At 34.5% G+C, this 14,092-nt stretch overlaps 2 protein-coding genes across 2 annotated transcripts; one reads left to right on the forward strand and one right to left on the reverse strand.

Moving 5' to 3' along the window:
* Positions 70-7,254, reverse strand: LOC18776679 (LON peptidase N-terminal domain and RING finger protein 1). The gene is made up of 18 exons (XM_007209894.2): positions 6,891-7,254; positions 5,833-5,934; positions 4,747-4,829; positions 4,532-4,616; positions 4,343-4,429; positions 4,048-4,109; positions 3,712-3,905; positions 3,560-3,620; positions 2,927-3,104; positions 2,672-2,710; positions 2,498-2,559; positions 2,350-2,386; positions 2,021-2,070; positions 1,862-1,931; positions 1,277-1,352; positions 709-788; positions 561-629; positions 70-325 (listed from the first exon to the last, which is right to left on the reverse strand). Exons 1-18 carry the CDS (start codon positions 6,963-6,965, stop codon positions 266-268), a joined length of 1,470 nt encoding a protein of 489 aa, XP_007209956.1. The 5' UTR covers positions 6,966-7,254; the 3' UTR covers positions 70-265.
* On the forward strand, positions 11,955-14,077 carry LOC18776780. Its single transcript, XM_007210022.2, has one exon. It carries the CDS (start codon positions 12,514-12,516, stop codon positions 13,531-13,533), a length of 1,020 nt encoding a protein of 339 aa, XP_007210084.2. The 5' UTR covers positions 11,955-12,513; the 3' UTR covers positions 13,534-14,077.

The following is a 14,092-nucleotide window of genomic DNA, read 5'->3' on the forward strand; positions in this document are numbered from 1 at the left end:
CATCTCCATTGCACAGTTTTTGAGACCAGAAAATCAAATGACTAATGCTAATATAATACGACAGAGAGCAAGAATAAAAAATGGATTTTATTTATGAGATATGATATAGGTTAAACGCATAAATACAACAAAAAATAGGGATCCACCAACATTTTGTGGATCAAAGAATGTTGAATTTAAGAGTATAAAATTGCTTGTATAAGAATTTACTTTCTAAAGTGCATCCATCATAATTATGAACTAAACTCAATTACAGCCTTTTTTCTCATTGCACTTGACAACCCTGCTCTTCTGCTCTGAGATATATCAGTCCACGTTGTATTCTCTGCAGATGAAAAATTGGATACAAAACAATCTAATGAGACAACGAAGAGAAGATTGCAGCTCTGTTTTGAAATAAATTGAAGGTACCATAGGTCATATGGCATTGATTTACGAACTATTATAAATGAGATTTCAAACAACATGTGTTAGATGAGAAGTAGCATCTCATTCTTACATATAACACACCCACGTGCACCTGAAATTCCCAATGTGAAGAGGGGAGAAAAGTGCAATACCTCTCTTGTATCTCGCAAGCGTAGGAGATCCAACCTTTCATTTGGACGCCGGTTCGATAAAGAAGCAAGCTGCATCCAATCATACATTAATACCGGCAATCACAGCCCACAATATACTCAATTTTAATAAAGAGAAATATAAGGTTACCCAGAAGCTGAAGCACTCAGGATCTTGTAGTGAAGGCATCATCGCTTCCATGCCGAGAAGTCTCTCAAGTCGTCTTCGATCTGTAAAGAGATACTATCATACATCAAAAGGGCACAAGGGATACTGAACACAAGAACAATCTTATGTACACTGGCATTACATATAAACTGAAAATTTTCATGGCTTGAATAAGGACAAATTGTCACAAGTAAATAAGATCTGTTGATCTAGAGATAAAGATCCTCCCCAAATGTTCCAAGCAGAAGCTTCCTAAAGATGAAATCTGAACGTGACAGACATTTCAGTGGAACAAAAGGTTTAACCTAGTAAAACTAATCTTTCATTTCCAACCATTACAACTGACCACCAAATTGAAACATGCAATCTCAGTCGGGCAGTAATATTCACCCAAAATAATGGAAAATCTGAGTCAGGATATTTGTAATGGTCATCCAAATACCTATTATAGAGGACTAAGAGATTTAACTTATGGAGACACCCATTAAAAAAACAAAAAAGAAGGCAAATTCCAACTTCATTCGCTAGATGTCATTCCTGAGCATTTTACCTTGACGTGCTGCTCTTTTACCCCGCCCTATCCATAACCGAGCATACTCTGCTGCATTATTTGTCAATTCCTGCAACTGTACAGACATAGAAGTTAAATCATATAGGCGCAACCAAAATGAGGGGGGAAAACATGGAAGAACTTTGTCCTGCATCTTCCTACAGTGATGCATGCTATACTTCAGGTTATTAACACATTAGCTACAGGGCCTTTTAGCAATGACATTATTAGACTTAATTCAGTGACAACTATAATACATTTGAAGATTTACAACCAAATTCCATTAGGTCACGTGTCACATGTAAGCCTTATCCACAACACTTTTAAGCTATGCTTACTGTATCTCAAGTTTTGCCAATTGAAGTTGAAAACTACGCAACTTTGCATCTAGAAAAATGTCTGATTAATTTTTTATTTTTTATTTTATTTTAAAAAAAAAAACTAAAAAGCATTGTTAAGCACCAGATCAAGTTTAACTCAAGCTTCTTATTATTTTCTACAACAAAAAATATAAAAATAAAATATAAAAGAAAAGAGCACACTCCAATAGAGAGATTACAGCAAACCAAATTATCATGAACTTACGTCTATTCTCTCTCTAGACCCTTCTGATGGATATATGTCATGTACCCATTCAATCTCTGCAACACGGTACCTGAAGAGCACATCAAAAGACAAAAATATTGAACAAGAGCTGTAACTAAAGATCAAATGAATGGCTAGACATCTCATAAGACAACTCACCCATCTTGGTCCCAAGATCGAATTATACGAAACCGTCGGCGACTTTCAATCTGCATGAAATAGTATTATTATAAGTATGTGAATGGATCACTAAAAATTTAAAAAAATTTAAAAAAAACTTCAAACAAAATACGTTCTGACATGGAAATATTTATCATAGATAAGCCCATTAGTTAATTTGCAGCCTCGGGTGTTTAAATAAAGACCAAAAATAAAGGATAATTGTACATTAAATGAAAAGTAGATCAGTTTTAGCATTCATAATGCATTAAAACAATGTAAACAGAGCGCGAAAGTACAGATTGAAGTAAAAGGCACTAGTATCTAACCTCTAAATATAAACGTCCATCTGGAAATGGTTCACACCTACATAAATAATATTTTTTTTCTTTAAAAAGAGGAAGCATGGTGGAGTTTACAAATGACATTCTACGTACTAGAAAATTAAGAAGGAAAGGAGGAGGATGAGAGACCTACTCAGTAATTTCCACTTCACAAGCAAAATCAGCTATTGAACCTGTTGAAGAATCAATGATAACCTACAAAATTAGAAAAACAAGCCACAATCAATGAAACTTATACTTCGGGTCAAACTTTATATACCTTAAGAAAGTTAAAAGGGAAAGAAAAGGACCAGTTACAATAATCTACCATTCCCATGCGACGGTTGCCTTCCATTATCCTCCTTACCTGTTGTTTAAGTGACAAGGTACAAGAAAAATCTATGAATATTCAACAAAAACAACAAAACATATGGATCACATGGACTGTAGAAATGTACCAAGTAGGTATATAAAACTTGCCAGATAAGTTTGTCAACATAGTTCTTTTGCAGCAAAGGCACTTCTACGTTTAAATATTTTATGAATGTCATATGTGAAAAATATAAACTGCTAACCAACTTACCATAAGTCTATACCGAGGTTCAAAAATGTTTAGCGGAAACTTCTGAAATGGGAGGACAACATCCATTACAAAGAGTGGCATCAAATCAACACCAAAGTTTGTCATTGTATCATTCTCCAACTTCCTTTCGGCAAATTCCTCTGGGAAGTTCTTTTGTATAATGTCGTTAAGTGTCACACTGGCAAAAACAAAAAGAAGATATTGAAGATAGACCACAGAACTGAAGCAAACAATCTTGGTAAACTCTGACAGCTATAACACTAATTAAGCACAAAAAATTAGAAAGCACAGATCATGCTGACAAACCTAAAATATATGCCTAGCATTGAATGCATGATGGAAATAAAAGTTTGAATGGCCCCACCAAAATGATTTCCTAAATTCATATTTATAGATTAGTAATTTCATATTACTTGGATTTTTTTTATTTCCAAAATCTAGAACCACAAATCCACTAATTGTTATACTCTGTAAAAGTAAGAATGCCAGACGCAATCTATAATAGGTGGAACTCCTGGGGGATGTGCAACCATGCCCATTACAAATAGCATAGGTATAGAAAACCATAAAGCAATAATTCTGATGTCAAATAATACAAGCACCACATTCAATTATTATAATATTGCGATTTACCTTATTGCACATGTTCTAGGACTAATGAAAAGAACTGTTCGGCACAAAGGACATTTGTTACCTAGGAAAATTTCACAAGTCAAGGACAGAAAAGGGATTAGAAGATATAGACTAACTCAATTAAATAGAATCAGCAACAGCAAAACACTCACCTCGATCCATTGCCTGAAATAGGCATGAACGACAAAAAGAATGCCCACAAGGAGTTGTGACAGGTTCATATAGTAATTTCAAGCATAGTGTGCAATCAAAGTCATCACTGCGTTCTGCTTTCCTATGGCTTCTCCTCCCTGTGAAATTAGCTTGTATTCTCTCTAAATTCTGAAAACATTCCCGAAGAGGATTGCTACAGAATACCACACAAAAGATAAAATAATATAAAATTTTAGAAATTCACAAATTGAATATCATAGCCAGCTGGTATTAAACAATATATACTTAATATCTATGTTTTGTTTATCAGCAAAATGGATACAGTTCTATATTACCTAAAAGGATCAACCTGAAGGCCAGAAAGAATAACATCCCGGGCCATGTCATATCTCTCCAACTGCAAATTAAAATCAATGCAAACCTTAAACTGGGACAATCAATCACTGGCAAACAACTACAGGGTGGAAAAATAATGGTTTTAACCTCTCATCTTCAATATAAGCACAATAACTGTGTAAAAGAGACACATGGCAAGACCAATTTACAAGCAATTAAAAATATCCCGGGGCAACCCCTTTCCTTATAAGGAAAAGAATTTTAAAATTTTTAAAAATAGCAACACATCCTCACCAAAACTAGAGCTTCAGTCTTTAATATGAATGCTTTTTCTGAATTACTTCGAAGGTTCATTAGCTTCTCCACATCCTTTAAAGCAAGCTGAAATAATTGTTTTAAGTTCTTTAGAATGTTACCAATGGCTATCTGGTGAAAAATTAATTTACTTTCCAAATACATAAGAAGTGAGCCAATAAGACATACTTCAGCATGTGTTGTGGGATCCAAACCATTCAGTGCTCTATATTCAGAAGCCGAAGCCGGTATGTGTCTAAGGAATTTACTGATCCTGCTTGAAATGAGTTCAATGGAGCATTTTACCAATAGTATACAAAATTAGATCAAAATCATGTTGAAGGTGCTTGAGAAAGCACAGCATAGACATGAATTGGCATAAAAATTAAGGCAAAAAACTTAACCTGATATAAGCAGCACATCGGTTGCCAAGAATAACAGGATCACATGGTTTAACGTTATTGGCTCTGGAGTAACAATTAATTGCCTGAAAAATTAAATTTGATTCATCAGCCACAGACGAATAAGAACCTAGAGAAGCTAACTGAAAAATATTTCAATCAAAAACTTAAATAAAAATGACTCACGTGAACTTGCACAAAATAAAAAATAAAATGATAAGGTACTAATTAATCACTCTTGTCACCAAGGAAAATGTATCACTAAATTCTAATCTTTAATTTGAAGAAATAAGCATGCCAATAGTGGAAACAGAGCAGCATCAAAGACACCCATAAATGATAATTAGAATCACAATAATAGTACTACACTAATCCTTCTCAAATTTAATATCCTCGCTGGCCTTTGACACTAAACACGGCAAGAAGAAAACCACATTAATATCACAAAAAAGTGGTTAAAAATCTACATATCCGTTCAGTTGTATAGCGGATATGGCTAGAGATTCAAGCCCTATGCCATATCCTAGACCCACCACCATAAATATTTAAGAAGACTGGCAACCAAGACTGGTCATTCTAACTCCAATAGGCTAAAAGAACATTTACTGATAGACATACAACATTGAGTGAGATACCATGTGTTCTTTTGTCAAAGCTTGTGCAGCATATAATTTCCTCTTAAGGGATAAACTTAATGAACACTGACTCTCTGCTTCTCATCTACTCCTCTAAGAATCTCATATCAACGATATCTACACGAACACAATCACCATTTCCAATAAAACTAAGGTTACTTAAAGCCCCGGTCATCTACAGTAATCCACATATAGAATGGAAGAAAATTACAATAACCTCTCATATCAGTCCTTAAAACTCAAATGGTTAGCTAATACCATACTAGGTAACTCCAAAGACAAGGTTTCCTCGAATAGTTGCCACAAATAAAGAGGCCTACTATGAGCATCGTCCCAACATTTCCTCCCCCCAAAAAGCTGAAGCTGATTAATTCAAAAAAGAAGATAAAGAATCCCAAATAAAGAAACCAATACATACACATGCATATGAAAATGATTAATGCTCAAATGTCACCTCTTCAAAGCGGTTCTCTCGAAATGCCTGATTTCCATTCTTCACAAGATCAAAAACATGACTAAATATGTCCCAGGGCAATGATGGCTCTCCTTCATTAGCCTGCATTTCGGACATTTCCGTACCATCAGACTCACAAGTCCTAAATTGTTAACAGAATAATACATTATCATCTTAAAACTATAATCAAATTTACCATTTGCAATGTTTTTCCCTGACTTTAAACTAGTAACATATTACGAACCAAAGTTTAATCTCTTATATTCTTCACTTGAGTCTCACATAAATTAGAAATCCACCTAACTAATTCAGAAAAGCTCAAAAAGGATTGCCCTTTTTTACTTTTTATTTTTTATAGAGATATTGCACCTAATGAAGCAGCTACAGGACCACATATAGTTACATGAACAGGCTCCAGTTTGAGTTCTTACACTCACATATATAAACTGCATAATATTCCAAAATCTAAAGTAACATCTTTAATAGTTCGAAAGAACTAAAAAAAACCAATCAAATGCACCAGTTTTATGAACCAATGAAAAAAGAATACAAATTTCACATGATAATTCATTTTCTTAAGATTACTAACTAACCAAACAGTTGGATACAAAGGAAAGAAAATAAACAAACTTAATAAGCTTGTTTTTCCGTAAAGTCTTCACAGCAACAAAACATTTTAAAAGAAAACTACAATCGAAACAAACAAACCACGAATCCAATTGTTTATGAAAACTCCGTTCTCGGAGTTCGTTCTCCAAGAAAATGCCGACAAAACACAAGAAACTTCAACTTCTCCACCTAAGTTCCAATTACATGTAGCAAGCACAGTTGAGCTAAATTTTCTTGTTTCCTCCACTCCCACAGCTTAAAAAAAATATTTAAAATATTTAAAAGATCCTTTTCCCCACATTTTCTTATATTTATCAAATTAAAAAAATCACGTTTTCCTCGAAAAAATAAACATAATTCCAGTAAACAAATTACTCAATTTCTTCCTGGTTTCCCGACATTTTCTCAGCAACCAAACAAGAGAAACCACAGCACAAACGCACACTCACCGAAATGTAGTCGTCCACGTCACCAGGCACGTCCGTGCCGAACCCGGAGGACGAAGGCTCTGCCTCGTCAGACATTGAGAGAGCCCAATCCAATCGAATCAACGCAGCAGCCGAAACCGAAGAAAAAAAAAATCGAAGCTTGAGTTGAGAGAGAGGCTCAAGACCGAGTCTTTGAAGCTTGGAAGCGCTTATAGAGAAGCGAAATGGCTGTGACTGCAAGCGCAAGCTTCGTGTTCGTTTCTCTGTCCCTTCATTTCACTCGCGGACCACATTCCTCTACGTCTCTCTCTCGGCTTTTCGCTTTTTACTACTTGCTGACCTCTCTCTCTCGTTGCTTCCAAACTCGCAGATCCTCTGTGGCCCGTCCTATTTAAAGCAGAGAGCCTGAGTTGACAAATGAAGACTTGCACACGTGACTCGATCGGATTAGCCGAGGCCGGGGAAAATTATGTTTAATAATATTCTCTTCTTTGGTTAGAGAAGATTAATTAATGGTAATGAATGTGATTAGAGAGCATTGTATTTGAACGTGTGGAGTGATGAGATGATGAGTTGGGGACAGACGTTAAAAAGCCGTCTTGATGCCGTTGGTTGGTTGGTTGAAACGGCAACCGTCTTACAAATACCATAAGACAACACATTTCTGTTTAAGTCCACTAAACCCAATCTTAAACCTTATGTTAGTGTTATATTAGTGTTATATTAGTGTATCTGTGTGAGTTGGAAAGAAGACCAAGAAACTTTTTTTATTTAACAAAAGAGAGAGAGAAAAGTGGTCAAAATGAGTGCAAGATTCTCAAAAAGGAATGACGGAGGGTGTTACGGCAAATTTGGCTAGGAGTGAGTGGGTTTATGTGGATCAAGGGTGTTAAGGGTGTGTTTGATTGAGATAAGGCCACGTTGACTTGGTGACGTCCACATTATTCTTTAAGCTTTTTTTTTATTTTATCATCTCATTTTTAATTTCATTCTCTTTTGTCATTCTTGACAAAATTTTCATATTCTCGTTTTATTATCTTTATTTTGAACAAAGAAATAAAGAAAAGAGAACAATAAAACGGAAATAAGTAAGTATAAAATTTCGATTCAAATCCCGTTACAAGTCAAAAAGTATGACTGTGTTTACTGGTTACTGGTTTACTTAAGTTAAATAGTAAACATTTTGACCATGTGAGAAAAAGTTACATGAAAAACGAATCACTAAATGTATAAAACAACGTGGTAGATTGGAAGCTTGTTTTGTTTGTCGTTATAAGTTTGGAAGCAAAGAACTTGGTCTACATCATCTGTGGGTTCTTCTCAGTGTATTGTGTGCATAACTGGCGGCCCTATAAATTGTCTGTTTATGATTTTTTTTTTTATTTTTTTTTTGCACGATGCACCATCAACCCACATATGTCTCTTTATTCTCAAAAAAATCCAATTGCCCATACCAACCCAACTGAGTATGTGGTGACCTTTTCAGTTTTTTTGTTGTTGTTGGAAACCGTAAATACTTTTATTAGCTGGACTATTTTTTAACTAGTTTTTAATTTTTAATTTTCTATATTCATGCGGATTCATGTGTCTCGTTTAGGCGAAAAATGTGGAATTTAACGAAAATTGTGACCGAAGGATCAATTTGCAACAAGATGCAAACTTCTCAGTTCACATAGTAAGGTTTAAATAGTAATGTACCAAAGTTCAAGGTGAATACGTCCAAAAAATTAATAAAAATTTGTTAAAAGTGAATTATATGATCCATAGTTCAATGAGGTCCTTATATATAACTCTTAAGTGATGTATTATCATTTAATTATTAGATTAAGCTCTTCAATTTAATCCAATGACTAACTAATTTGATCCAACAATTAATAAAATAAAACCTTACCTAAGAGCCGTATATAAGCCCTTCACTATAGAATTCTTGCAGTAAAGTAAAATGTAATTTATTGTAAGATTAGTAATATAGTATAGGTTATGTCATGTTGAGGCCCAACTATAAACTAGCTTGGGTGAGAAACCTTCAAAGGAAGCCTCAAATTAAGATGAGCAAAGCCTATCAGCTGCCTTAGTTCAACATTTGCCCAAGAGCCTTTTACATTCAGCATTAAGCCCAAAAATGGGGGTCACTGGATTCAGGTCCCCCCCCCTTTGGAGACCACCGATAGGCCCAAAAAGCTTAAATTATAGGACAGATAATAAAAAAAATTAAAAACAAATTAAATTGGCCATGGTTAAGTACTCATGATTTTCATTTCAAGGAAGTTGCTTTCAATAATATATACTTACGTATATTTTTAAAAAAAAAAATTATAAATATACATCCACTTCCAAAAATGTAATATTATTATATTACTCAATCGGTGTCATTTGGTGTGCTATAACTCATAAGTCAGTTGACTTAACCCATTGACACATAAGTTGGAACTAATCTAATCAATTGGAATGCCATAACCACCAAGTTGATTTAGATAATTATAAATCCTGTTCAATATTTTTTTTTTTTTGGGTACTTTGAGATGTTTGACAAGGTGTGTGAATAGATAGGTCCCAACTATAATATACGTAATCATTAAAATATGTTTGATAAGGTGACAATATGTTGAACTCACATATATTAATATTATACGGATTCTAGGACTCGAATCTCTGACCTTTCATGAGGAAATAATTGTTCCAAACCACTACACTAGTGAGTCATTTACTTTTATAATGTTTTTAAAAGAACAAATAAAAATGTTACAGTTTCTAGGTGGATAATGTCACAACAAAAAGACAATAGGATTAGGTTAAAACAATGTTTAATCTGATTTCATGGTGGTAACAAAATCAAAGGAGGGTTAGGTAAGTTTCCACACAAACTGTGGGGAGTTTGGAATCTTGAGTCATGTTCAATTACCATCATACAAGAATTGCATAATCCTTTTTTGTTTCTTTCATTCAATTTTCACTCTTCTTTTTGTACAAAAGTAGTCATTTGCAAACATAATCATTTGATGATAGAACTAATGTCTTGCATTATTGAAGAATCAAAATCAATTATAGGGCTAGAGAATTTGATTTGCTGTTCATACATGGGCTACAACCCCATATATGGTCTATAATTTTTCACAATAAGAAAATTAAATGGAATTGCTCCAATAATTTGGTAGATCGAACACCTCTTGCCAAATAAACTTCGAACACAAAATAAATAAATAATTGCCACTTGATATGTGTTCTTGAATAATTTATTATCAACTTTATGCTATGATCTCTATCCTTTGTTGAAAAGTCTTGGATTTGAATTGCAATAAAGTATAATTAATAATCCCAATTAGGGTGTCTTAATTGTTTTTTGGTCGTTTTGTATATAAAGAAAAAGAAATTACCGCACATGAAAAATGCTAACTCTACTTCCATGTTCACAGTTTCTTTTCTCCTTTCACTTCATTTGCACCTTGCTGTGTGCATGATTCATAGCCAATTATCTACAGCCCAGAAGGAACATATATACTTCCCTTTGATTGTAAGAAATCAGAATTAATTATGCCGGTCTATTTATGTGAAAATGCTCCACTTTACCATTGTCATTATGTTGGCCACGACTGAATTTTTTGAGTTCACTTCTTTATCAAGTAAAAGTTGTACGTGATAACTTCCTCTCTCAATGGGGTCTAATTCAGTGAAAAAGAGTCTTGACTTGCAGACTAATAATCTCATATTTGAATTCCAACGACACCTTGGTAGTGTGTGAGAGAAACTCACTTCCCCTTATTATTTAGATTATTATTCAAAAAAATTGTACGTGATATCTTCAAATTACACATATCAAGTAAACTCGTGTTATTTCAAATAGGTAATCTATCTATATTTAGCAGGGATGGATTAATTTAAGTTTGTTACTCATCAACCATAACATATTTTTCTTTAAGTACTTTTCAGTTAGAAGGTCACCAGAAACACAGACACCTCACCAAAGCAAAACAGCTATTTCTATTCCATCAAACCTAATTAATATTGGCAATATAGGCATATACAGAACTCTCAAGCTAAGTAGGCAAGTAACCACCCGACCAAGACAAAAGTCTGCGCACCAACGGCATTATGAAGACGATAAATACCCCATCATCTTTGTACCTTATTGGCCAGAAATTGCACTCATATTATTACATTCTAAATCATTAATCCAATCAACTTTATACATACTATTTTGTAGATTACGTTAGTTGGCCAAAAAAGTGTGTTCATCTTTTTTTATCGGAGTTAGATCCCTCTCTTCATACATTATAATACTTCTAGAATATCGCTTTATCAGAAGAATATATATATATATATATATATATGAAGCAAAATACACATTTGTAAACGTAGAGAAGCAGATCAGAAATATTCATGACAAAATGGATGATGTGCAATTGTGTTTGTGCATAATTTCAAGGGGTGGAGCCATCTATCAGGAATGCAATTTAATGACAAAATGGACGGTGAGGATTTATGTTCAACAAGTATTGATGGATTCAATTTCAATTAAATTATTTTCATAAATAATTGTTGATATAATCATATAATAAGAAGGTAACCCACCCATCTTAGTCTAACCAGATTTGTATTTAAGATTTTCCACATTTCCTTTTCCTTCTTCTTTCGTACGTAGCTATTATTATAATTATCTTGCAAGCTAAGAATTATAACTCGTGCCACGTGAAACATTACAAAATAAGGAATTACAGACCCTACTTTATATCTGGCGTGAATGCCAAATATTTATCAATTCAGAAATTTATGGACGAATTTTATAAATAAAAAAAGTTATTGATCCACTTTTACCTATATTTTCTAGTCGAACTCGAGTGCAAATGGGCAACATATTCGTCCTAACCAATTTAGCTAAGTACGTGTTTGTCTTTGAGAATAATTATATAGAATTTATCGATATATTTGGCAAACAATAAAAACTACCTTTCTTTTAATAGAGTTGAAGTCCAAATCTCACCCATATTTTCCTTCGATTTTACATCCAAATCAAATATATAAAACAAAACAGAAATAAAGCAATACTTAAGATTCAAGGGAAGCGGATCCCACAATAAAAATTAAATTTTCCCATGAGTAACAATGAGGCTATAGCTATAATAAGCTAGAAAATAATGCTATCATCATGAAACAAAAAGAAAAGAAAAACGAGAGCAAAAACAATGTGTGGTAGAAGCAATCCAAAACAGGCACTCTTTGTATCAGCAAAAGCCAAGCCATGAGGAAAAAAAGGTTTCTTTCAGCTCATAAATTTACATCAAGAAATTGCCACAACAGGCCTCCTTCTGCCAACTACTATGTTGGGAATTTGGAGATTACAAAGACACAAAAAATAAGCCCAAAAGAGTCCAAGGAATTTGTTTGATAAAAACAATAGCTTTGCCAAAACAACTCCACCTCTGCAAATTTGTTAGTTTTTAGTTGTTGGCCAGTCCAGGCATCCAAAACACCAACCCCCTTAATCCCTCTTTCTAACCAACCAATTAGAGAGAGAGAGAGAGAGAGAGAGAGAGAGAGAGAGAGAGAGAGAGAGAGAGAGAGAGAGCAAAACACAAGTCTCTTCTAATATACACCCAGTTGGTGTTTTACACACCCAGTTTGATATCTACATCTCTCTTCCCTTGCAATGCAAGAAGACCACCCAAGAATTTCAATGGCAAAAGCAGGCAAGATTCTGAGAAAATCAGTTCATACTTTTCTTCAGAACTACCAATTCTTCACCTCAATTGTGGCACTCATTGCTTTACCCTTCTCAGCTTCAGTTCTCATCTCTCAAGCATTGGTTCCTTCAAGCTCTTCTCTTTTGCCCACCATTTACAACCGCCTTCAGAGTCTTTTTGATGCTGCAGGCTTTCCTCCCTCTTCAGAATTCTTCTCAATTCTCAACCACAAGCTTTCCCAAACAATCTCTTCCTCAATCTTCACCATACCATTCACCCTCACCTTCTTGCTCATAACCAAAGCCTCTGTGATTCAATATCTCAATCACCGAAAGCCAACAACTTTCTCATCACACCCTTCTTTTTCTTCTGTCATTTCTCTCTACATCCCACTCCTCCACACCCATATTTTCAACTCATTCTTGATCCTCTCTGCTAATGCAACCGTGTTTTCTCTGCTATTCATTGCCTTCAATTTTCTTGAAGGATTTGGGTTCTCGTCTCCCAACACCCTCCTCTTCTTATCAGCATCTGGGGCTGTTCTTTATTCTATAGTTCTTGCCAATGCTCTCATAATATGCAACTTGTCATTGGTTTTATCAGGGACAGAGAGGAGTGGTGGCTACTTGGCAATTCTCAAGGCTTGTATTTTGATAAGAGGAAGAACTGCAACTGCTTTGTCTCTGGCTCTGCCTGTCAACTTGGCCCTGGCTGCAATCGAAGCATTGTTCCAATACCGGGTTGTAAGAGCTTGTCATTTTGCAGGAAAGCTGGGATCTTCCATGGCTTTAGAGGGGCTTTTGATTGCTTATTTGTACTCAGTTCTTGTTGTTCTTGACACAATTGTGAGCTTTATGTTCTTTAAAAGCTGCAAGCCAAGTTCTTGGGCTGATCAAGAAGGTAAACACTCTTGTGGGATCGAATACAGAGACGAAGAAAGTTGTGGTGGCTATGGAAATTTGAAGACTCTGAAAGAGCTTCCATGAATTTGATTCAAGCAACCAAATCAAAGAACCAATCCAATATCGTTCTTTCTTCATTTTCATCGGAAAGAATATAGAAAGAAAAAAAAGGTATTGCAAATTGTTTGTATCTTCAATCTTCAATCTTGAATTCAAAGTTGATTTCTTTTGCTTGGCAATCACACTACCAGGCAACTTTCAAGACATAAAGGCATCCGAAAGTAGGACAAGTGATCCTATGCACAGCACAGGGAACAAAAAGTAGATCAAAATTGTACACGAGTTTGTTTATGGTCATTGCTGCTTTGTGCCAGCCAAGTAGATTGGCAACTTTTACAGTGTGGATGATACATAGGTTTTTCTTTTTTGTGAGTTAGTTCTGTATTGATTTAGCATAGACATATGACATTGGTAAAATTCCAATGTAGTTGTAATATGAAATTACTTGTTAATCGAAAGCCCTTGCAACTTCTTTATTCTATTTTTATCATTCACTGTATTGTTTGTTTAATTGTGTACAGAACTAGCAATATGCAAATTCATTTGACCACTACTTCAGCATTTGTCATTTATTTTTACTTTT

This window comes from Prunus persica, chromosome G5 (genome assembly GCF_000346465.2).
Source record: "Prunus persica cultivar Lovell chromosome G5, Prunus_persica_NCBIv2, whole genome shotgun sequence".
In the NCBI taxonomy this organism is placed as follows: domain Eukaryota; kingdom Viridiplantae; phylum Streptophyta; class Magnoliopsida; order Rosales; family Rosaceae; genus Prunus; species Prunus persica.